The following is a 26,874-nucleotide window of genomic DNA, read 5'->3' on the forward strand; positions in this document are numbered from 1 at the left end:
TTCCCCAGTTATGGCGGTGGCGGCGGCGGCGGCGGCGGCGGCACCTCCTGCTGCTGCTGCTGCTGCTGCTGTTGCTGTTGCTGCGGGGAGGGAGAAGGCAGAGGGGGGAGGGGATGTCCCCTCCCCCCCGCTGCCGCCATCCCCCCCCGCGGCCAGAAAGCAGGTGAGTGAGTGAGTGAGCGAGAGAGCCGAGTGGTAGGCAAGGCAAGGCTGGCCGGCCGGCCGGCCGCAGGGGAGAGGGCAGATCCTCGAACCGCCGGGAGGGTCGGGGAGCGCGAGAGGAAGTGACGCCTAGCAAGCGGGCGACGGCCCCAACTGGAATGGGGGCGCAACGGGACCAGGTGAAGCCCGGAGGGTCAAGGAACAGGATGGTGGAGCTGCCTTGCCCTCGGAGGAGCGAGAGGGACGTGCAAGAGCTTTGAGCCGTGCGAGCCCTTAACGGGGAGCCTCTGTAGAAGAGCGCGGTGACCCCCTTCCTGCAAGTAGGAAGAGCAGGCCTGTTCGGAGGCAGCAGCTGCTCCGATCTTACGCTCCTCGCCCTTATTTTCAGGTGCCCTAAGGTCGGGATAGAAAACACATCTGTTAATCATATGGGCGAAAAGGCCGCCATTCCTATTTCGAATGAAAAGCAGCCTATTTCGAGGAAAGCTAATCAAATAAATAACAAGCCATCCGTAATTTTTCTTCAGCCTACAACAGAAGTTGGAAGTAGAAAAATATAAGGATCCTGTTTTCTCTTCCATCTTTTTACATTCCCTTTTTTGCTACCACCCTCCCCGGCCATACACACATTGATGGAGAAGATTGGACCTAGAGATTGAGCTAGGCCTCATTTCTGTTAATTTATCCTTTTGTTAGTTGATATGTTATGGAGAGTTGGATAGAAAAGAATAGCAAATCATCTATTTCTCCTACTTCCTTTGAATGATATGCTATTAAAAGTACTTGTTCACCTGGTCTAATCCTCTACATCACTCGTGAAAAAAGACTTGCCAGAGGAAGGTAACTCCATTTGCCACAATGCCATTCAGAGAAGTACATGTGAGTGAGATTACTGGCAGGTATGTACTCTGCCCACTCCTCAGTGGCAATAGAGAATTTGACTCATCAAATGTTGCTGTACTTCATGCTCTGTTGGAAGTTGTAGCCCAGTAACATCTGGAGGTTCTCCATCCTTTTATGCTTCTAACAGCTTTGAAAAGTCAGGAAAAAAGCAGTAGAAGCTATCCTGTCCTTTTTCTCTCTTTCTTGACAGGAGGAAAGAAGGATTGCTACTTCCCATTTGCTGTTTTACTGCCTTTCATCACCAATGGGCTGCTTGTTACCCTTCCTTTGAAGAAAATGTTTAATGATTTTGCCCAAATACATTCACAGTATCCTGGCACAATATAACCCTTAGTCTTAAATATTGTAGACTGGCAGTAGCAGCCTAGAATGAATTGGAATTGCATAAAGGAAATAAACATTCCATATTATGAGGAACACGCAGAATGACTTGCATCCAGACCACAATAAAATATAATAAAGGAGTTGTTATTTGAAAATAAGCTTTCATCACTATTGGGTAGAATGGAACTGAATAAGGTTGTATGAAGGAGTCTTGACAATACAATTAACAAAATAAGTAGATTTTTTTTTCATGAGACCTTGGTAACCATTATGCACTGGGTTCCTTTGTGAGTCTAGACTAGGTATGTCAAACTTACGATGTCACGTGATGTCGCGCGACGTATCAGGACTTTCCCCATTGCTGGCAATGGGGTTGGGCGCAGTTTCGGTGAGATGCATCTGGCCTGCGGGCCAGCAGTTTGACATGCCTGGTCTAGACATTGCTTATTTTTTACCTCCTCATGAAAAACAGTATATTGCAGAAAAAAATCCCTAACATAGAAACCTGGTTTGGAACTTCTTAGGGATGTGAGAGATTTCTTTCTTAAAAGTCCTCCTGAACTTAGTATTACAAAGGAGATATAACAGTGAGTAGAACTTTAAATCTCAGCAAATGTACACAAATCTTGCAGACAGTTGAAGAACATAATAAAATTTGAGCTTTTTTTAGTAAGGAGTTTTTTGCCATCTAAAGCTGCTCATTGTTGGTTCATCTAATCCAAGGATACATATAGTAGTTTCCCAAAGTAATTCCTAGCCTTGAAAGCCAAATCATTTTAACTGGAGATACCATAACCAATATAACGGATATATGCGTGCAAATTATTGCTTACTCCAATGAACTGTGCATTATCTTGACAGGTGATCTATGGCAATACACTGATCTTAGACTATGAAGAATTATTAAGTCATCAGTCATTAAACTGAAAATCTTTATGCCACTTCAGTAGATTTGTAGCCAGAATTTGAATCTCATTGGGGGGTGGGATTTAAAATCCAAATGCATGTAAATTGTTACACTTTTTTATTCACACTATAACAATATTTACAATGATATTTACATTTCAATTTTCTTGAAATAGTATTTAAAACAATTTAATGAAATTAGGAGGAGGGCCATGCAATCTTGTCACTCCAATAAAGTTTATATTTATCTTTTTTTTTAAGCTGAATTCCTTATTCCTAAGGTGGAGCAAGATGAAAAATCTAGGTTGCACTTTTAAATATTTATCTAAGAGTAGATTTCATTGCATTCAGTGGGTATTTTGATTGTTTTTAAACAATTGTTTTCAAACAATTTAGAAATTACTAGTAGGACTGAGAACACTTCAGAAATGATTCTCAGGTCCTTTGTGTTCATCTTTTTTCAGAATATAAAACTGAAAGCAATTATGTTTTAAGAGTCATTAATTTGAAACAATCAACTATTTTGTCTTGTGCAGAAAGCTGGAAAAAATATGTAATGAATAAGAAGTGCAATGCTCGTATGAGGTCCAAAGCACTTTTTTAAAATCATTATTAAAGTGTACACTGTTTTAGAAACAAACTCAGCACAAAATAAGTGAGTTGTTTTAAATAAGTCCAAACATTTGTGTTCAATTAGATAGGTTTATCTTTATTTACACCCTTTGGACCATATATGTATATACACATGCCAGATAATAAAAATTGTTGTAGAATAGTTTCAGTTTGGATAGTGGCTTACTTGCAGGTAATAGCTGGCTACTATTCAGGAAACAAAAGTCTTCATATTTTCTTGATAGTTTGAAACTAGTCTGTGACAATGACAAAAATCTTTGATTCGCTATCCTTACAGCAAATAATATGGACATATCTGCAAATATTAATCCAGAATGTAACCCTAAACATTGTTCTCTATAGAACTGTGTAAAATCTGGTTAGTAGCTACTTTGAACATAGGCATAATTCTCCCTGCTTCTTCATTTTTAAAACTATAGTGGTGATAATTTAGAATATCTAAAAGAATCTTATGTTATTGAGAAATGTATAATGTATAATGATATAAAAATACTGAAAAATCTTATTTTAGAAGAAAGTTATATTTCAGATAATAGCATTAGTGAAATGTTTTGACATGCTCAGTTCACAGCATATTATGCTTATATGCAGTACTCTACCAGTATCTGTAAGTTAGATGTTAAGGAGACAGTGTAGTGTGGCACTGTCACTAGACTACACTGTCATTACACTGGCAAATTTGCCTTATATATATAGTGAATTCATAGTAGGGTTATTCCTAGCTTTGGAATAAGCAACCTAGTACATTCCAGAAATTTAGAATTTAAATCATCAGCCCTGCCATCATTGGTAATGGCAAGAGATCGCAGAAGTAATCCAAACTGTTATGTGTGAGATTTATCTACATCGTTCCCAGTTACTAAAGTTAAGCAGTTGTTTATTTTTCTGCTAGTTGAGTATGTACAATCTGGTCCAAGTAGTAAGCACAAGAAAGATATACACCATATAGCTCCCATGTAGAACTTTCTGTACCCTTAGACTGGGAGGGAGGCCCAACAGTTACAGTCTGTTGGCATTTGTGCTATGTTTCTGACTGTCACAAAAATCTTTTGTGTTCAAAATCATTATAAATCAGAAATGAAAAAAGTTTTAAGGCTTGCTTTAGGAAACTTAAAAATGGACAATACCTATTTTAGTACACAATCACTTTGAAGAGTGTGTTGCATTAATCTGCCACAACCATAAAAATAGCAGTGTTTTCTGGTTCATAAAACACTTCTGTGTAGTATAAGCAATGTTTTACAATATTTATGGGGCACCAAGGCAATCACTTTCCCCCAAGTCTTAAAATTTATGAGAATCAAAGCCAATATTATATAAAAACAGTCTAAAAACAAATATATAAATGTTAATTGCAAAACTGATTTACTGAATGTATGGTAGGCTACTCCACTGTGATTCTTTGTTTTGATTATAGTGAATAAAATGAATGAATAAAATATCTTGAGCTGATTGAAAAAGTACCAATGCTTCCACATAAGCTTTATTTAAAATCTTAAATTTTATTCTCTAAACTGGTAATTATGTGCCATTAAGTTGGAGGCAGTCCTCAGCAACCAGAGAGATTTTCTCTGCAATGATCCCTTCCTAACCTGGTCCTTCCAGTAGTGTATATCATTAGTCCATCATTGCTATAATTGAGACCATCTGCCTTGCTCTTGGTTGTCCTCTTCTTCCACTTTTGCCAGCATTATAGACTTCTCCAGACAGCTAGGTCATCACCTATTTTATTTAAACTATGATAATTTAGATTCTGTTTATTTCTACCTCGACTAAGAAGTCTGGATTGTTCTGCAATCAATTTGTCTTCTTGTCTTCTCAAGTTTTACAAATTATATTTATTGACCATTTATGTATTCAATCTCTTAAGACTGAGATCAAATTTGCTTTCTTTGTTTCTAGCGCTAATGCTTATCTATGATATACCCTAATTGTTTGTAGCAGTTAGTTACTATTTGTATTATTTAGTGTTTTGCAATATAATAAAATATTTCTTTCCAAGCTAATTTCCCTTCCTCAGCTGCAGTTTCACTTTCCCATTGGTGCCAATCATTTTTACCCGTGCACTAAGGATAGTTTTATTGGAAGCATGATTGGAGAGGGTAAATTGTGGCAGACCTCCATTCTGAGAATGAATGAATGAATTGTATGTATGTATGTTTGTGTTTGTTTATCAGATTTTTCAGTAAAAATTGCCTTTTATGAAGTATTATCTTTCCTATAAATTATTTTACTTCTATTGCCCACATGAAATTAAAATTAATTTGAAATATGCTCCTAATAAGTTTGAACATGCTGCATTTTATTCCATAGAGCTGTCCTAAAATTTAGTACACTATGGATACTTCATATATATATAATTCATACATTTTCTATATGACAGTGAAAATAGTTATGTCACATAGAAAATATATGGTTATATATCCCATTAATAATACTATTTAAATAGTAACTTTTCTACATCTGAGTACTGTTAGAAAAATATTGACAACGTAAATTTGCACAATTGTACCTTGTGTACAATTATGTGAATCTTAAAAATACAATGTGAGTGAATGGATTGTGATTGAAACATGGGGAGGGTGGTTATCATCTTCAGAGTTCACTGGTAATCCCTAAACTATCTAGTTGTGGGAACAGCATTAAGCCTCTTTCTATGCACTATTTTATTGCTTATCTTTCTTACATGCACACACACAGAGAGAGATGCAAACACACACACGTACAGTTTTTAAATGTTAATTTTATGAGAATGTAATTGAATCCAAATTAAAGAAGTATGCAATAACTATGCCCACAATATTGGAAATGTGAGTGCATTAATTATAAAGGTGTTCCTAGTCTTGCAGACAGCTGTAAAATCAGTGGAAAGATAAGTGAAAGAAAAACGTTCATAAATCATAGACCATAGAAATTGAAGGAGTCATTGATGTCACTTGAGTCCAACTGATTTTCTATGCAAATTCCACTTAAAGCAAGACTCTTCTGTGTGACATTATGCTATAACTATAGTACATATCCCCAAAATGATCCTAGTTCAGAGATAGCAAAATGCTTTTCTTCACTTAACAAGAAAATAAACTACTTCACAATACATTATAGGGCTAGTTTGTATGCTGCTTCTAGACATGTCTATATAATTGGAATGACTTGTCATAGTTTCTGTGTGTGATAAAGCATCCTTCCCTAAGCTAGTGTTCTCCAAGTTCATTGGGTTGCTACATCTCCCAGTCAGCTAGAGTACTACTGGCACATTTAACTGTTATGTCTGATTTGTAATTAGATTATCGTCTAAAGGACAGAGTTCTAACCTGAGACCATTTAAACAGTTGTTAGGAATCGAAGATGGGATCTTACTCAAGCAAAACGTGTGTATACTTTAAACTTCTTATTACCACTTTAAGCTTCCCTTTTCCTTGAACAGAAAAACTGCATGTTATTCAAAAGAGAGAGGTCAAAATTTGATCAAGGTTCTCTATTCCACTATTAATACTGGTTAAGGAAGCAGATTGTTTACATAACTGTTATGGGATAATACATGAATCAGCTGAAATATCACAGATTTAGCCATTGTTTTCAGGCTGAAAATGTTTTCAGTGAGACTAAATACAGAAAACTACGTCAATCAATCAAATCTTTATTACGGTGATATACCAGCATAAGGAGAATTGAGTAGAAACAGTCATTTTTAAAAGCTAAAGGTATAAAAACAAAAGTTGCACATAGTTAAAAAGCATTAAAATACATTTTAAAAAACTATGTGGAAAAAGGATTTAAAATGAAAAAAATAAGTGTGCTACTTGTGATTATGAATTTATGTGGTTGCTTAGAACTTTGATTTCATATGTGAAGAGTAAACACTTTACTCTTCCCTGAATTCTCTGAATTGCAGAAAATCAAAGGGGAATTCCTGTCTGCAAGACATGGAAGATTGTGCCTAAGTGCTCTGTACAAACTTGTGAAACAAGCTAGCACAGCTAGATTCTGCAGAAATCAAAGGCCATGGATCTGGTGCTGACCTCATTCTCCCAAATGTTTATCAATTGGCTGTACTTTGTATTAATTTCTGAGAAAGTTGCAAATAGTGGTGCCAATCTACTTTCCTTAGGCAGAATCCAGCAGACTGAGCCTATGTATTCCAGAGGTTAAAGGTTTCAACTTGCAGCTGTTCCATAGTTGGTGCCAACGGACTATGAGACTTATAAAAAAGAAATGAAACAGAAGGTATTAGCTTGATAACTGGTTGCAGGTGAACAAAATTTTATGAATTCTCACATGTAGGCACAAGTAAAGTTTGGAAGAAAATGTAAAGATATTTTAACATGGCAAAATCCCTTACAGTTATACATCAGTTTCATGCACTTAATGTTTCTTATAAATGTGTCTGTTGCAGGATTGTCTGAAGTGGACAGTATTTTTCAACTAGAGTACAAATATGCCCTTTTCATTATTTTCAGCCTCTAAAGCAGTGGTATCCAACTGTTGAGCTAGAAAAGTTAATAGAAATCCTCTTGGAAGTTTAACATTTCTTTTTATTGCTCATCTTAAAGAAAAATTAAGGGACGCTGTGGCTCAGTGGGTTAGGACGCTGAGCTTGTCGATCAGAAGGTCAGCAGTTTGGCGGTCGAATCCCGAGTGCCGCACAACAGAGTGAGCGCCTGTTAATCCCAGCTTCTGCCAACCTAGCAGTTCAAAAGCACGAAAAAATGCAAGTAGTAAAATAGGGACCACTACGGTGGGAAGGTAACAGCGTTCCGTGCGCCTTTGGCGTCTAGTCATGCCGGCCACATGACCACGGAGACGTCCTCGGACAAGCGCTGGCTCTTCGGCTTTGAAATGGAGATGAGCACTGGCCCCTAGAGTTGGAAGCAACTAGCACGCATGTGCGGGGGAAACTACCTTTTAAAGAAAAATATATAAATATCAAATCCTTCATCCCCATTTTACCTTTGGGATTAAAGCATGAACATGGAACTTTCTTGCAGTGCACAAATTGCCACGAAAGATATATGGAGAAATTCTAACACAGTGATCCCCAACATTGCACTCCAGAATTTCCTTGGCACCTGCTCAACCCTCTTCTATTTTCCATACATAAAACATTCCTTTTACACTGTATGAAAAGGGAAGGTTTCAAAAGAAATCCATCCACTTACTTCCAGTAATAATTTAACACTTTATATTCTCAAAAAATAAAATGATGGGTGGTTATAATTTAGTGCTTTGCTTTACAGTATTCACCAGCTCCCCAAAGAGTAAAGTCAGTGAAGAGTTGATAGAGCACTTTGGCAGACTATGTCATGCAAGAAGCAACCTTGTTTTTTATTACTGCCCATATCCCCTCTGGGAGCCATTTGAGGATTGGATTGACCTTCCCATGGTAGCCATTTTATTTGTGTAATCCATCCCAGTTCAAAAAGAACATGTAAGCATAAAAATAGAATCACAAAACAAAAATACAAGTTTTCAGTTAAATCTCCATAATACACTCAATCACTGCAATTGCTGATGCTGCAAGCTGCTGAAATAAAACAGCTTTTAAGTTATTTCCATAAAGCTGAGACTGTAGGGGCTGTGAGGACAGTAGAGCTTTATCTTTGAAATACTTTGTGAGACTTCAACTGTGAGGATAGGACAACCAGAGAGAAAATATTCCAAAGGGAAAGCTGTACTTTAAAGAAAGCATATTTCCTTAACATAGGCTTAAAATACCAAATGTACCCTCTGGCCTTAAAAGGTTATGGTTGTGGCTGTAAGGTTCTTAGACAAGGACTTATCTTAAATGTCGATTTGTACTAAGAATTAAGTCATTAATATTAAATTAATTCAGCTAAGCAAAATTGACTGAAATAAATGTTGGCCACAAACATCAAAGGAAAGCATCATAGTAGAAAATGACCTGCTTTTAACTGCTGAAAGCAAAGCAATTTGCTTGATTGTAGTGTGTCTCCAACCTATGGCAGAGATAAAATTATCTAATAAACTGAAAATATATCATGAAGGTGTGATGGGAGGGAAGGATGGAGGATTAAATTAAATCTTGTGAGGGCTTCCTTTCTTTGGAATAGCTCAATCAAGCTGAAGCAAGACATTCAGAGAATGATACATTATGGGTTTATGTTGATAACTTGTTACTGATAATTTTTTTGCATTGATAGCATTACTAATCTTATGTACACCAGCAGCCTTTTTAGACTTAAGCATATAAGCATAATCCATTTTCTAAATAAATCAATCTATTACTTAGCCCAGAAGCACAACTACCACGGTATTTCCACCGTCGCACCTGAATCACAGAGAAAAGAGAGATTGAACTGAATGTAATCAATGATAATATATGTGTGAACATATGAAACATTCCGCCATTGATTTTTGTAGCAATTGTTTTGTTATTATGGAGTTAAAATATAATTCAAATTTCTGTTTGCTATAACTAATGAAACAGTAAATAAACTGCAGACATGGTTGTTGATTTGAAACATTTTGTTTGTACTGTTAATCACTGAAGAAGCCATCTGATCTCCAGGAATTTAATTTAATTTTGTTGAACTGTAGAACTGGCTGATGGTAAAGACAATACAGTCTTATCATTAAAATTTTAGCCTAGGTCCAGGGAGAGCCATGTTCATACTACCTTGTTCATGAAGTCTAGAGTGACATTGGACCAGTTACTTTTCTTTCAGCCTAGCCTAACTTACAGGGATCCTTGACAGAAAAAGCAAGGAGTATTTTCCATAAATGTTACCTTGAGCTGTTTAGAAGAAACTTGGGATGTGACAATTAAAAATAAAATTTTCCAACAGAAAGTTCAGAAAAGAACTTGTTAGTGTCATATTGGATCAGTAAAAAGAATCTTCCTGTTTAGAAGAAGTGCTGGATACTAAAAACTTTTAAACCTATTGTTTTGCCCAGACTTATATTGAATCGGTGTCTGTGTTATTTGTTACCACTGCCATTCTAGTTACGATAGGATTAAGATGTTGTGTTTTATTATTTTAATCCTATTGTTGCAATTTGGATAAATTGGTTGAAATTGAGTGGCATCAAAATTGAAATGATGATGAGAAGTTATTCATAGAAAACTGGAAACTGTAATGCCTTTCTAGAATGTTTTGCTTTTAAAAAGAGGTTTAGATTGCAATAATACTGTTTATAAAAATGTATTGGTGAGATGTTAAGTGAGCACAATGATAAGATAGTATGAATGTATGTATGCATGCGGGTATGTATGTATGTATGTATGTATGAATGAATGTATTTAATTTCTATACCCACCCATTTCAGCATTGCGTGGCATACATCATAAAAATATAAAATAGTTAAAAGCAATTCGAAATAAATATATAAAAGACCAACAGGTTCAAGGTCATCCCAATCTTGAAAGGCAGAATGTTCCAAAGGGTAGAGACTACAGCTAAGAACATGTCTTGTGGTCCCCACAAACCGATATTCCTTGGCTGTCAGAAACTGTAAGATGTCCCGTCTGCTGTATTGAATTGGTCTGGTAGAAACAGCTGAAACAAAATGGTTCCTTAGTTAACTTGGTCCCAAGCCATAAAGGGCTTTAATGATAACAACTACCACCTTGAATTGCACATACTGGCAACCAATTCAGCTCACTCATATGTCAAATATCTGACACTATTTACTATACATGCAGCTGCATTTTGCTTCAGTTAAAGCTTTTGAATAATTTTCAAGGGCAGCCCCATGTAGAGCATGGTGCAGTAATCCTGACAATAGTCCACAAGGGCTTGAGTGACTGTAAGCAAAGCCTCCCAGTCCAGGAATAAGCACAACTGGCTTACAACCTAGAGATGTGCAAAAACTCTCCTAGCCATGATTACTACAGTACCTGCTGTAGTACAGGAGGACCCCCAAATGGCACACCCATCTTGGACAGTAGCACCCCATCCAGAACCAGAGGTGGAAGAACCTTGTAACCAGGAAATTCAAATACTGAAAGCCACTCAATCTTGTTTGAGTTGAATCAAAGGAGATAAAGCCGGATATGATTAATGTATTGGTGATACTGCTCTCCAAACAGTCCTGTCACCTCACCCAGTGATCTTATGTGGATGTTAAATAGGAAAGGGAAAAACATGAGCTTGGGGCATCCTGCAAAGCACCATTTCTTAGAAGCTAGCATTTATGAGACTTACAGGGGGGTTGATTTAAATCAAGAACGCTTAGGCTACAATCCTGCCACCTACAGTGACTTTCCAGAATCTATCGGAGGTATCACATTTTTACTTTTGAGGTAAAAGGATGAACTCAGTCTTGTGGATTGAAATGTGAACCAAATTTCTCTTTCAAGCTCTTCAGGTTTTTTCATATCCCTCTCAGATGTCAGATTGGGGAGAAAAAGGGCACAATGGAGAGCACTAGAGCATAAGTATATTGGGGAAAGCATTGCAACTGTAGAGGGAAATAGTTCACCAGATTGAGTGAGAAGAATTTTATCCTGCCAGAATGGGCCCAGTGGAATTCTTATCATGATTTAGAATTCTAAACATGTGCATGATTGAATAATCAAGAAAAAAGATGCATTTAAATTTACACTTTAAGCAAAAGTGAATTAACTTTGCTAATTAAAAAATTATTTCTTTGCCACTTTTCAAGGATAACAATTTAAGTACTGCACAAAACTGATGAAAAATCTTTGCTGATGGCCACTACCTTTATTTTCACAAAATTGATTCCAGAAGTTACTTTACGTTACAAAGTCCAGGAAAGAATTCAGTCTTATCCAGCAATAGTTTAATCCTTCTGTCTGTATCAGTACATTTCTCCACACTTAATGCTTGCCTTGTCTTATCTAAATTCAGTCTTCAGCCTTGGCTATATTCATTTTGCTCCATATATTTATTCACAAAAGAATGTTTATGGGATTAATATATGGAAAACAAGTAAAACTGTGCCACCTACTTATTGGTATGCAGTATAAACAATCCTCCAGCAGTTTTGTATAAATGTTAATATGGGATACAACAGAACAAAACAGTTCGGCTTTTGCGGATCAAAAAAATTCAACCAATAGCATTTTATGAACCCACTCTGCTGGACAGATAAACACTGTGCGACTTTGTCCCTAAATACAATACAAACTGGGATTTAGTGCTAAAATTTATTCATTGAGCTTTTTGTTTGTTGTTTGGAGCTCAAGTAAAATCAGTCATTTAAGCAAGCTATAAGTTAATCAATCAAAGAACTTAAAAGTATGAGATTTTTCTGCATAATCTTTTTAACATACAAAGCAAATGCACCTGATAGGCTACATTGTTGTAAGCGACCTAGAGTAGTCCCATTGCTAGATGGGCGATAAATAAATTTAACAAATAAATAATACAGTTTAAGAAATTATAGCGACTGCAACATACACATTTTTATGAAATTAAGATTCTTTTTAAACTAGATTATCTATAAGCGCTGCCAAATGCAAATCTCATCTATTTTTTAAAATGTTGCTTTTTATCCATTCTTCAATCTACTGTGGCTTTTACCAAATTACAGGCCTTGACCTGTGTGCAACATAGTGTAATGCTTTTGATGGCATGCTATTTTTTAAATGGATTTTACAAAATGTAAAATCTACAGCATGATGATGTAAATGAAAAAAGTTATGTGAGGTAAACAAATGGGCCAAAAAATATGCAAGGAGGAATGAGAAATTGTTACATAAAATACATGGATCACTAATTTTTCATAATAAAAAAATGAATTAACAGTGCAGTCATGTCTGTCCACAAAAATAATACATATAATTAGGATTGGAATTTCTGTTACTACTGTTGCAGTCATGAAGCACAACATCACATGACCATCCTTAAGTGAATCCCATGCAACTGTTAAGTGAGTTCCCCATTTTGACTTTCTGCCAGTTTCCCCATTCACTTTACTTGTAGAAAGCCAGCAACTAAGGTTGCAAATGACCACAGGAATGCTATTAACCATTGTAAGTGCATTGGTCATAAGTACCACTTATTCAATGCCATTGTAAATTTGAATGGTTGCTGAATGAGCACTGGTTCACTAAGGATCTCCACTGATTGTTTTTTATTAATCACTGCAACTTAGTAAATATTAGTGAAGTAACACAATTTAATGACTTATGGTTACAAATCATACATGACCATGTTTAAGATTCATTGTCCCATTATAGTAGAATATAGAATATACAATATTGTCTTACTGGAGACATGTTAACCTTACTTGTTACCAATATCAACACAGTTTCTTGAACTTTTCTTCCTGTAGTGAATGTTAACATGTTTTAAGCAGTCTATACTTTATATTTGTGTGTACAGACTATCCTTCATATTGGATAAATCAGCAAAATATTTGCATAATATGTTTACATTATTATCAGAGCATATACCTGAAATATACTTTGAAATATACTTTTATATTAAAATGTTGTATTCCACATAACATCCACTCTCACTTATTTGAACTACTTGAAATGAAATTAATATTTAATTAAACAGAAAGCTAGAAAATAATGTTGACACACGTTAAACATATATCTTGGCTTACCACCAGTATGGCTTGGAATGTTTAACGTGACATAAAATATTTTGCATCTCCAAATATTTGAGCATCCAAAGCACTGAATTAAAAAATATGCTGGCTAAAGATTTCAGATTTGTTCAAAAGTTTTTCAATGCTTATTAAATACCACACGTTTGTCTGACAAAATGGAAAATGTACTCAGAATATTTAAATTTATCATTAGATAATCCCAATTGAAATTCTTTGCATTATTTAGCAAAAGTTGTTCAAAAATGTAGATGTTCTGAAATACATATGCGAAAATATACTTCCACTTGCTTTACTTAATCCCCAATAGAATTTACCCATTGGTATTAAAATTAAATTGTAATGTTCTTCCAATGTTTTATTAAGCATCCATTGCATGCTGTACATAATGACATCTATGTCTGGCTATATTTATGCTGTGTCCATGCAGTATTTAAAATATAGTTAGCAACATCAGGGCTTGCAGTGTTAGGAATCCTAAGCAAAAAAATTGTCAGGGAGGAAAGAGCAAGGAAGCTAACTCTGTTTAAAAGTTCTTTGGAATCAGTAATTTAATCTCTCACATACTCAGTCTGCTGAGTAGTAGCCAGTTATATATGGGGCTTATTTCCAGTGTTGGAGACAAAAAACAAGATTCTGTATGACTTCAGCCTAGCTGGGGAGAGAGAAATGTTTTTTCCCTCACCCCATCCTTTCCTGATAAGCTTGTCTAAATATTGCCCACATTCAGGACATAACTATATGTAATCCAGGACTTTGGAAGTTATGAGTATTCTTTATTGTATTTTATATTGTTTTTTATTTATGTTTTTTTAATTAAAATGGTTTCATATATTCTGAGATACTTGAACTAAAAGATAAGTAATTTTTTAAATGCATAAATCATCTGCTATTTTAATAAATAGCAGAGGGATGCAGTGTTCACATAAGGTCCCAAACACTAATTCTGAGTCATTTTTGAAATAGATACCAACTGCTGTAGTACGTACTGTCAAGTTTTATGTAGCAGGCTAGAAAAAAAAGTAAGTAAACAGGCACACAGAATATAAAAATGTCTGAACATAAGTTTCATTTTAGAAAAAAAAAGCCATTACAAAATAGTTCCAACATCTGCTGTGTATCCCTAACCCTAACCCTAGGAGCAAATCTTTCTGGGGCAGGAGATAATGATTTACATCTCTTCATTGTTTTGATTAAAAAAATAGAATTAGATTAGCTCCGTAGAACCTAAATACATAATGGGAGGGGAAGGTTTGGTGCAGGGCTTTTCAACCAGTGGTACGGGTGGGCACCTGACAGGTGGTACACGACCATCCTAAAAAAGTGGTAGTGGGGGAGGGGAATGAGCTGAACCGATGGCAGCACTGCACAAGCCTGAGTGAGAGATGGCTGGAGCTGCAGGGCTGTCAGGGCTCAGTGGAAGCGCCAGGATCAGCACCAGGCTCCAGCTGGAGCTCGACGCTGATCCTGGCGCTTCTGCTGAGCCCAGAAGAAGCGCCGATCAGCTGGAATGTTGCAGCATCTGCAGGGTCTTGTGATTTACATTCAGATGCTTGGCAACTGATTCATATTTATGACGGTCACAGTGTCCAAGGGTCATGTGAAGTGACCAAAACCTGCTGCAACCACCCAGCAGAGGGAGGGGAGAGAAATAAAAACCAAACACCCCCCCCACCCCATCCCCACTGCCAATCCTCAACAGAAATGCTCACAATAATGAATACAGGAGGAAGAGTGCCACCGGGTGGGCAGGCAGGTGTCTTCCTTGGTTGTGGCTTGGGGGGCACTTTTCAGTGCCATTGTAACTTTAAACAGTCACTAAGCGAACTGTTGTAAGTCGAGGACTACCTGTACTTCATTTTTTTATTTTTTATTTTCGTCATCAAGTTTTTGACATCTTGCTAGGTGACTGGTGGTACTTGGATGTTGCCATATCCTAAAAGGGGTACAATGGGGGAAAAGATTGAAAAACCCTGGTTTGGTATGCCAGGTTTGTAATATTATTATTATAATGCCTTTCAACACAGCTGATGGTCTCTGGGGTACAAATTGAATTAGTATTAAGTCTCTTATCAATTAGAACAGCACAATTCCTTTCTGATGGATTAACAAATAAATCTTTATTTAAATCTCTTTTCAGCCCTTCTTTAACAGGTGTCAGTACATATTAAAAAGAGGTACGGCTTCAATCATATAGTCACAACCACATTCTTGACTAGTTAAACCCTTCCAAACTCCCAATGCTCTTAACCGTGAAATACCTAGCTGTTTTAAAATTTTATTAATCCCCACCCAGTATGTAATCAGTTTTAATATTTTCTTAGATTTGATGTTTTAAATATAAGGCTATATTTACTATTGAGTATTCTATTTTATCTAAATTTCCCATAGTTTCTTATATGGGTAGGATATAAAATAAACATGTAACATTTCATTACATATTATATACATCTTGCGGATTCTCTAGAACAGAGGTCCCCAACATTTTGGGCACCAGGAACCAGTTCCATGGAGAGAGGTTTTTCCGTGGTTTTGTGTGCTGCCTGCATCCTGTGGATGGGGCTTTGCTTGGTTGTGCGGACTGGTTGCTGGCATGCCGCAGCCCAGTACCGGTCCACGGAGACCCCTGCTCTAGAACAGGGATATCAAACTGGAGGCCCGCGGGCCAGATGCATCACATACCCTGGCTCTGCAAAGGCAAAAAAACAATACATCACGTGATGCAATCAGGTTTGACACTCATGCTCTAGAATCTCAAGGACCTTTGAGCTATGTTAGCCTGAGAGGCTAACATAGTATAGTCAAGGCTACGGTCTTCCCAGTTGCAATGTATGGCTGTGAAAGTTGAGTGCCAAAGAATTGAGGCCTTTGAACTACGGTGCTGGAGAAGACTCCTGTGAATCACTTGGACTGCAAGGTGATCAAACTGGTCAGTCCTAAAGAAAATCAATCCTGACTGCTTTTTTAGAAGGCCAGATCCTGAAGTTGAAACTCAAATACTTTGGCCACCTAATGAGAAGGAAGGACTCACTGGAGAAGAGCCTAATGCTGGGAAAGGTTGAGGGCAATAGAAGAAGGGGACGACAGAGAATGAGGTGGCTGGATGGAGTCACTGAAGCAGTAGGTGTGAGCCTAAATGGACTCCAGAAGATGGTAGAGGACAGGAAGGCCTGGAGGAATGTTGTCCATGGGATTGCGACCATGGGGTCGCAACTTTGCAACTAACAACAACAACAACAAGCCTGAGAGGAGATAATTGGCCCAAACACACCAGCTGAGCTTCAGACTAATGGAACACCTGAATTCTGATTTTGGTCTTAAACCCACACATTATTTAAAACACTATCATAGCATAGTCTTAACCTACCTCATATGGCTATCTGGGGATAAAATGAATGATGCAAGCTCCCTTGAACTCATGAAGAAAAAGGCAGGAATAATAACAACAATGCCCAGGTTGTACTATAATGTAATCATTAAAGTTCAGTTGCTGACCTTTCTGTGAAAGTGTTTTATCAATACGAAACACGTATCATAATTGGAAAACATTTCTTATCTACCCAGCCTTTTTGTTGCGCATTTACGAAGTTGGGTATTTTAAAGAAGAAGGGGAAACGAAAATAAGCATTTCACCCACCACCACCATAACATTAAGTTATGCCTTCTAAAACAAACAGTTTGATAAGATGGTTTATTAATCTCTTACTGAAGAACAATTTATTATGAAAATGAGAGCTTGCATTTACTATCATACTTTTGATTGAGAAATTTAATTTTCTACTTAGATAGAATTTGCTATATTTGTACTTTGACGGGGTTGTGCAAGTACTTTGCAGTATATGAGAGCACACATGAAGCAGTTTCTTCAACGGGTGAAAACAGGAAAGATGGATGTTAAGAAATGTTAAGGTAAAAAGGGCTGTGGCTTTCAGTTGCTCTCACAGGCTGTAAGTATTCAGCAGTCCTGTTTTCCAATAGAGGATGCGCAGGACAGTTTGCCTCTGTAGAGTATTTGGTATTGCCACTGTCACCCATGTAGAGCTATTAATGCTAGCCATAGTTTGGAAGAAATTAAAATGGACTGGAGTTACCTATGCAAAATAATAAAAGGTGCCTGGGGCAGAGCAGAATTATTTTTTACAGGCACCAATTAAATACATACAGTAAGCAGAATCACAGTTTCTGGTTTGATCCTGGAACGGTTATGATCAGAAATTCCTCTATGAGAGAAAGAGATGTTAAGATATTTGATGAGAGGCCAACAAAATGATAAATTGTAGAAAACGTGCTTGCCAGGGGACTTCACCTTGTGAATATTCTAGGAATTGGATCACTGTATGGCCGTCCCTTACCATAGTTATATGTCTTAGCTTCCACATGTACTGTGGCTCCCCTTTTTTTTTGTCTTTTTGAAGTTTGGTTAAGTGAACTGCTTTAGTATGGACCATATGTTACATCAAGTTCCAAAGCTGATAGAACTTGCCATCAGTGCATAATTATTTTGACATCATCATTAATGGGTGATTGAAGGGCAATGTGTAAATCAGTAAAAATTAATTGGTGTTGGTGGTGGGGAATTAAGGGAAGTCAAATAATGAAAGCAATGTTATGCCATTGCACTGCAAGATCCATTACTTTTGTTCATGCACTATTACACACCAATATAGAAAGGCAGAACTTGCAGCAAAACAGTGCAGTGTTGTTTTTGTTATTTTGACAAAAATTTGGCCTCCTTGATTCTGCCTTGCTTTTTTCCCCAGTTTCTTTAGGCAACATGAAATTGAGCTTGATGGATATTTTTAGAGGCAAACTAAGCTGAGAAACTTACTTTGTTCATTGTTTTATTTCTCCTTCAGAGAACTATGAAATATTTGAGCTTATTACTACTAATATTATATAAGGTTTGAGATGCTTTATATTGCAGTAGAACAAGAGCAAAAGAGGTAGGCTGTCTTCTACACATGCTTCTCCTTAGCCCCATACTTTCACCCCAGCAAAAAGAGAAGCATAGCTGTTATCAGTTGATACTTTTCCTAAAAAGAGCAGATCCAGGACATAATACTCAGTTTGTTTTAGGGAATATTTTAAAGAATGTGGAAAAACATCAGCATCAAAAGCATTCAACAGAAAGCATATAGAGGTTATTATCCCTACTGACTCTTGGGGACAAATTGCATCATCTTGTATATAAATTTTCTAATATGGTTTTTATAAATAAAATGCTCTCATTGTTCTAGTTACCAACTGTATCCTTAACCATTCATTTTAGATGATATTTTTGATGAGATGACAAGAAAAGAACTTTGCACAGACACTTACTGTAAAGTTTGTGGGGCTGTACTGCAGTTTGAATCACAACGAATAGCACACTATGAGGTAAGCTTTAATACAGAACATGTCAATGAGATTTTGTGATCCTATGTTTCCCCAAATATGGAGGATTCTCCCTTTACTAAGATACTTGTTTCAACAAATCAGATATTCTTTAAAAAAAAACTAACTATCATTGAAGAAGTGTGACTACTTGTTAAACCAAAAACTACTGACATTCATCTCATTACTTAACAGATCTCATCTCATCAAGCTTGCCTTTGATTTAGAGGCCTAATCTGGAGTATTTTTTAATACCTCACATAAACAAAAAATTTAACTTACATAATTCAAGTTGTCCTCAACCTATGATCACAATGGAGCCCAAAATTTCTGTTGCTAAATGAGATGTTAAGTGAATTTTGCCCATTTTATAACTTTTCTTGCCACGGTTGTTAAGTGAATCAGTACAGCTGTTAAGTTAGTGGCATGATTGTTAAGTAAATCTGGATTCTCCATTGACTTTGCTTGTCAAAAAGTTGCAAAAAGTGGTCACATAACCCCAGAACACTGCAGCTGTCATAAATATGTGTCTGAATTTTGATCACGTGACCATAGGGAGGTAAGTAAATGTGAAATGGTCATAAGTCCCTTTTATCGACACTGTTGTAACTTTGAATGGTCACTAAATGAACTGTTGTAAGTTGGGGACTACCTGTATTTATTCCCTTACTTTGTCCAATAGCCCTACCAGAATAAAGCCATGAAGTTCAAACCAGTTGTTAGATATTTTATGGAACTGTCCTCTAAACCATTCCCTCTTTCTCTAAAGTTCACCAGTTGAATCCTAAGCATTGTCTGAAAATCTGTACCAGTAAGCATATCTGCTTATTTTTTAATTCAAAAATTGATATTTCTCTCTTCTGCTACACTCACAGTACGGAGGTTGGTTTATACAGTTTAAAAGCAGCAAAAATTAATAATATAACAGAATAATATAACAGAATAACAGAGTTGTAAGGACCTTGGAGGTCTTCTAGTCCAACCCCCTGCTCAAGCAGGAAACCCTATAACATTTCAGACATTGGTCTTCCTAAAACCTCCAGTGTTGGAGCATTCACAACTTCTGGAGGCAAGTTGTTCCACTGATTAATTGTTCTATCTAGTTCTAAGTTGCTGCTTGATTAGTTTCCATCCATTGCTTCTTGTTGTGCCTTCAGGTACTTTGGAGAATAGGCTGATCCCCTCTTTTCTGTGGCAGCCTCTTAGAACAGGAAGACCAACAGGTGGAGCTGATCAATCCCAATACAAGTGCTAAGCATAAAATAATCCTTGACTTTGCGTGTCAGATGGTGTACTGCATAGCCCTCCATTATGAACTGACAAGCAATTTTGTAATTAGAAACTCAGTGTAATATGTTGCCATAGCTATGCTTCTTTTAATAACCTCCACTACAGCACATGGTAGTCATCCAATCTAAATGTAAATCACTGGGTACTGAAAGTTCAGCTTCAAGCTCTGCTCCTAGGTGATATGTATCTTTATACAATTGGTTTTACATGTTTCTGAAGGGTTGGTTTGATATAAAATTGTCACTTTTGCTTTTCAGGGCAAAAGGCATGCACAAAAGGTCCGACTTTATTTACAAATACATAATGAACCAAAGGACAGGCTGCATACAAATTTTCAGGTAAAGTTATCCCATCTAAAAGCAATAGGATGGTTATGTATGGGACACAGGATTTGTGGCTTGTTGCTTAATTTTATCTGTCACATGGCATTATCTGAGGCTGTGTCATGACAGAGAGAAAGATAAAGGATCCCTTATATAGAACTGCTAATCCAGCTCATATTTACCCAAACCTCTTGTTTCTCTTTACTGTGATTTCAATTCAGCTTTCTCATGGGTCAGTAGATGTTCCTATGATAAAGCTAGCTAATGGTTATCATGAATGAGAGAGAAAAAACTGATAAGTGAAAGAAGGGGGGGGGAATTATCTGTGGCCAAACTGAACTGGTGCCTTCTTTGTTCGATGTCTTCAAGCAGAAGCTGGATAGCCAAATTATCCAGAGCTACTTTATTTTAGATTCTTGCGGAGAGCAGAATTTAACATCCTAAAAGTTCAGCTGATGTCTATTATAATGAATTAAATAGCTTTTCACTTCGATTTCAGGAGCATCCAAATATGGACAAAAATATGTATTGCAGACTTTGCAACATGGTCTTCACATCTCCAGTTGTTGCTCAGTCACACTATTTGGGAAAGATTCATGCCAAGAAACTGAAGCAATTATCAGATCAGACTCAGCCCATACAGGATGTTCAGTCAGAACCTGGTAAAGATCCAATAGTTAATGCATTCTCTTTTTTGTCATTATTTTAGTGAGAACATGAAGCATGGATTGTTTTAATCATAGTACCAATGCAGCTGAAGAACAAATCACATTAAATGTCTTTATTTTGTTGTTCTTACATATTTCTCTTTTTTCCTCCCCACTTGTAATTTCATACAGTGCAAGGAGAAAGGAAAGAATCAGAAACTTGCCTGAATAACCTGACCTTTACAGGAGATGCTATTCACAATAATTTGTCAACCAGCAAATTAGATACATATAAAAAGATGGCTATATTTTCTTAGAGGCTGTCAAATGGTTCCTTTAAAAAGTCCACTTCCAATTCTGACAAGCCAACATTTTTGTTCCTGTTGTTTTCCAGAAAGAAACTAATTTTTCTACATATGCCTTTTTTCACAGATTCCACTACAAGTCCAATTCTGCCAAAAGCATCTCTTGAAAAGAGCTTGCAACAGGATGTTGCTTCTGAGGACCTATATTCACCCTGTAGAACTGCTTTAGATTTAGATGATCCGGATAAGTATTGCAAACTCTGCTCTGCACCGTTCAACAACCCATTTATGGCCCATCAACACTATGTAGGCAAAAAGCACAAAAGAAATGAATTACGTAAGAAATTGATGGCTGAGATAGGAACTCAGGCTATCCCTCTGGAGTCCAAAACCAATGGTAAGCAGCATCAAAATGAATATTCCCCTTTATATCAGGTGAGCATGGCTCACAACCAAGGTACACCGTCAACCGTTTCCTTTCATGTGCTAGCCATAGTTGAACAACTTCCTTTCAGAATCCAGGGGACGAAGGGAATTCCTTGCTTATTTTGTCTATTTCTCTGTACTTTTCTTAAAATCCAGTATATTGTTGCCTACCTTCCGTCAGAATTTTTCCATTACAGTAACAGTTTGATCATGACAGTGTGTTTCTGTTCTTTTATGTTGAAGCTATCTGATAATGTGTTGGTTTTTTTCAGGCTCAGGTTCAGATTGCAGACACACCAGAGCAAATAACTATATATATATATATATATATATATATATATATATATATATATATGTATGTATGTATGTATGTATGTATGTATGTATGTATGTATGTATGTATGTATATATGTATGTATATATATATATGTGTGTGTGTGTATATATATATATATATATATATATATATATATATAAACAAATAACACACACACAGACACACACACACATATATGTATATACATATATATACATATATATATATATATATATATATATATATATATATACATATATATATATATATATATATATATATATATATATATATATATATATATATATATATGTAAATTACTAACAAAGAATTAAGGGAGACTGAAATGCATTTCAAACTTATTAGTTTTCATCAGTCTGCCATACCCTTCTGAGATTCGAACTGAAACAGGAAATAAAGATTTGCCCCATGTTTGGGGCCTAGCAAGGTAATCTAAATAGTTAACAAGTATTTGACATATATATATATATATATATATATATATATATATATATATATATATATATATATATATATATATATATATATATATATATATATATATATATATATATAAATGTATCTGCAGGCAGTTGACTACAATTACTTAGGCCTTGTCTTTTGCCCAGGGAAAAGCTTTATTGAGTTGCATTGCTCTGTTTGCCATTGAATGTATCAAAATCTGGGGCTTGGGTATCATGCCTCATCATCTGACTGTTCCAGCTGATCAGGAGGTGACTATGATTCAGCCTCAGATGAATCATGACTTGATGATTCCTGAAATTGACAATCCACAAGCTCATTTGGAGCAGCATTGTCAGAATCTGATTCTGAGTCTAAATCATGATAGAACAACTTTACAAAGATTTCCCATAAGATGTCTGTTGTTTGGGAAAAACTGCACCATTTTTACTGCATTTTCTTTAACCTGTAGCTCTTTTTTTGCAGCACTTGGCGTAGGCAACTATATATGTTCGATATGCAGTATCAGCCTCACATCCATAGAGATGTACCAGTCACACATGCAAGGAAATAAGCATCAAATTAAGTAAGTGTTTTCCTGGCCCTCCATCCGTGATTGAGGAGCTGTGCTGAGAGTTCAGGAATACAGTGTGAGTGTGTGAGCAAAACAAAAATTGATGGTTAGAATTGCATAGAAAAAATACGAATAGAGTTCACTGCAACTTAACTTTGCCACTAGAAGTCAAGTAACGTTCCTCTGTCTTCTCTTGAGATGAGGTTTCTTCTTTGCCTTAAAGGCTGGAGCGACTGCTTTTCTGATGAGTTTTTTTTTTCATAGCACTAACATTAGGAAAAATTTCTCTAAGGAATTTTTCCTTTCTTTGCTTTTCTCACTCAGGTGAGAAATCTCTGGCTCTCTAAATATTTTGGAATAGAACTCTTATCATTAATTATGATGAAGTGCAATAATATTTGGAGGTTTGCAGGCACATGTACCCCTGTCCTCTTGACTTTAGTACTATTACTATAGCTGATACTCAGACATTCAGTCAAGCTACCCTCTGCTCATGATGCAATAAGAGTCTCACAATAGAGACATTTGTGGGGCAAAAGAGTCAGCTTGATTTACAACTGTCCAAAATAATAAGTACAACTAATTATAAGAATCAAAGGCAATAGGAGAAATAATTGCCAAAGGGTCCATTGGAATTGAGCAGCTAATAAATTGAAATAAAAGAAGGTGGGAACGCAGGGAAATGTGTCTCCCATAGTCAGGTAAATTGCTTATTTGTAGAGATATGAATGTTCTGTAAAGATAAAGGTTCATTTTTTTAATAACTTGAAAAATTAAACTACACTTGATCTGACTTGATTAATATTGGGGGAGGGAAACCATCAAGGAAGAAGGCAAGAACAAACTGAAATTATTGCCAGGAAAATTATGTGTCCTTGGAATCACCAGAAGTTGATTTCTATTCAAGTATATGGTAGACAATAACTCCCAAAAATTTCATCCAGCATGTAGTACAGCATATAGAGAGCCAGTTTGGTCTAGTGGTTAAGTCACCATGCTAGAAAGCAGAAGAATGTGAGTTCAAGTCCTACCTTATCCATGAGCACCAGCTGACAGGTCATTCTCTCTCTCAGTCCAGTTCACCTCAAAAGGGTTGTTGTGGGTAAAATTAGGAGGGGAAGGTGTAATGGATGTGTTTGCCGGTTTGAGTAATTTGTAATTTGTAAAAATAATAAAGGTGGCATATATATATTAATCCAACTCTTGAGATTCATGTAGTACAATCATATAAAATCAATAGGACTTACTCCTTTATCCTTCCTAATTTGGTGCCCTCTAGATATGTTATTTGTTTATATATATGTGTGTGTGTATGTATATATACACACAAAAAAATAATAACATAAATATAAACATTATATATATATATATAAACAAATTGTGTGTGTGTGTGTGTGTGTGTGTGTGTGTAACAACATATCAAGAGGGCACCAAATTAGGAAGGGCGAAGGAGTAAGTCCTATCGATTTTATATGATTGTACTACATGAATCTCCGGAGTGGGATTAATGATACTAAGGTAGCATTAAAGCCATTAAGACATTCTCATACTTTATTATTTGTTTTAGAGAAAATATGATTGCCACTTCTCTGATGAATTCCAATAACACAAACAGTTCCTTTCAAGATGAATTGGCAGATTACATCAAAGTACAAAAAGCAAGAGGACTAGAACCAAACATTAATTTTAGAAAGCCTGAGCAAAAAGTGTGTGAAGCCATTAATGGTCATGAGGAGACCTTCGCATCTGACCAAGGTTTTCTTTCAAGAAATGTTTATGAACCAAATCAGCATTCCATTTTTTTCCCAGAAATGGACACATTTTCCTATTCTTCTGGAAATAGATTGCCACACCCACCAGTGCAAAATTACCCAGTAAAGCTAGAAAATGTTTGTACGTACAGCACAGACAGTGATTCTGAAAAGCAAGTGCCTCAGTTGACCATCTACAGAAATGACTGCTACAAACCACTATCGGCTGAATCAGAGTCTTTGTTTTCAAAGAATAACTCTAGTGCTGACAAGAGGAGCCATAAGCTGCCAAAGACATCAAGGGCCAAAAAAGAACAGCCATTAGAGGGAGAAGGAGATCTTTCAACTCTTAAAAGAGCAGGAAACAGTCAAGCTATAGAACTGGAAAGAGATGGTAAGAAAAAGAGAAAAAGTCATATAGATTCAATAGCTGGGTCAAAATCAAAGCATAGTAAGGTAAAGGAAAGTAAAAATCATTCTTCTGAAAAGCAAAGCAAAAGACATAAGGAGAAAAAGAAACATGAAACCAGTGCAACTACAGAAGAAGACATGCTGTGGAATGAATCTATCTTGGGATTCTAATTAACTTTCTGTTTATTGCTTGAAGCTTGACACTGTTTTTTATGTTTTATTTACTGGCTATTTTTAAAGTTGCTTCTTCAGAAATAATGAGTGAAGATTGAAATCAGTAGGGAAGAAATTGAAGAAATTCTCCAATATGATTTGGAGTATCATTTAAATTCAAAAATGCTTCTACCCAAAATAAGACTGAATACACTATAAATTATTAAATATTCTTCCCACATTTCATATTTGATACAGAAGCATATAACTTCTTAAGTCCCATTAAGTACATATTGTTGTAAGTTTTAACAAATAATATAAAAACATGAGATGGGGCTGGGTTGTATCCCAAAGAAGATATTTTTTCTTCGTGTAGATAATAAAAAAAGCATATAAGATACAATTTGTTTAATATTTTTTTCCTCCATATCAGTCAAACTCTACCTTTTGGGGGGAGAACATTAAAGGAATACTACTATTTTAGCTTATGTTACTTAATTCTATGCAAATTGAGATAACCATTGTTTCCCAAAAATTATTGTGGCAGGCTTTATTTAAGAGCAAAATGAATATATAATTCCCAATAGTTTTTTTTCTGAAATGTTTAGGCATTCAAGGGTTTTTGAATGTAGTTATAATGATTTGTAAAAAAGTAATTGCCAAACACATTTTGTATTTTCTCCAGAGTTCAAATTCTTTTTTCACATTCAGTGGCAGATTGTAAAAATAAGGCCTTGGAAAGTATTGCTGACAGAGCCCTTGTTTGCAACACGTTGGGCAGCCACAATGGAACATTTTCAAGGCCATTTGGATGTAATCAATTGCATCATCATTTCTGTCTTTTCTTAGTGTAAAACACTAAGGGCACATGTAAAATCGTGTGCTCTTAAAGTTATGGCAAATTTCCTTGCACATCATGTAACAACAACAACGATCAATCACTTCCATTCCTTTTGGAGAGGAACTGGAGAACAATCAGCAAATTTCTACAGTGTTAGAACTTTCATCAATAAAAGCAATAATACCTTATATTACAACACACATTATTTAGCGGGCTTCCGTACAGCTGTGTTCAAGTGCTTTCCTCCACTCTTAATCCTTGAAGCAGCAGGAAAGTATGTCCAACCTGCACTGAATTGTCTTCTCTGGCTCAGCTACTAACTTATCAATAAATGTTAACAAGAAGAATCAGAAAACTATGTTTTTGAACTTGAAGAGAGATGAGATAAGCACAAGGCAAGAGGAGAGCCCAATGAGTAAATGAAATTTTGCAGCCTTGAAAGGCAGCAGGTAAGCAAAAGGCAATGGGAAATAAAAGGCCTGAGAGAATATGCCAAGGGTTTTTTTTGGGGGGGTGTTTTTTTGGGGGGTGTACA

The 26,874-nt window shown here is 36.2% G+C and overlaps 1 protein-coding gene across 2 annotated transcripts; it reads left to right on the forward strand.

Moving 5' to 3' along the window:
• Positions 1 to 27: 27 nt before the first annotated feature.
• On the forward strand, positions 28 to 25,968 carry KRCC1 (lysine rich coiled-coil 1). Of its 2 annotated transcripts, XM_083378712.1 has the most exons (8): positions 117 to 163; positions 15,608 to 15,644; positions 18,737 to 18,843; positions 20,388 to 20,468; positions 20,953 to 21,115; positions 21,533 to 21,802; positions 23,096 to 23,195; positions 24,751 to 25,968. In XM_083378712.1, exons 3-8 carry the CDS (start codon positions 18,754 to 18,756, stop codon positions 25,514 to 25,516), a joined length of 1,470 nt encoding a protein of 489 aa, XP_083234838.1. In that variant the 5' UTR covers positions 117 to 163; positions 15,608 to 15,644; positions 18,737 to 18,753; the 3' UTR covers positions 25,517 to 25,968. The 2 variants fall into 2 exon arrangements, with proteins under 2 accessions (XP_083234837.1, XP_083234838.1); XM_083378711.1 differs by lacking the exon at positions 15,608 to 15,644 and having other exon boundaries at positions 28 to 163.
• Positions 25,969 to 26,874: the final 906 nt, after the last annotated feature.

The sequence above is a fragment of the Vipera ursinii genome (genome assembly GCF_947247035.1).
Source record: "Vipera ursinii genome assembly, chromosome: Z".
NCBI lineage: Eukaryota > Metazoa > Chordata > Lepidosauria > Squamata > Viperidae > Vipera > Vipera ursinii.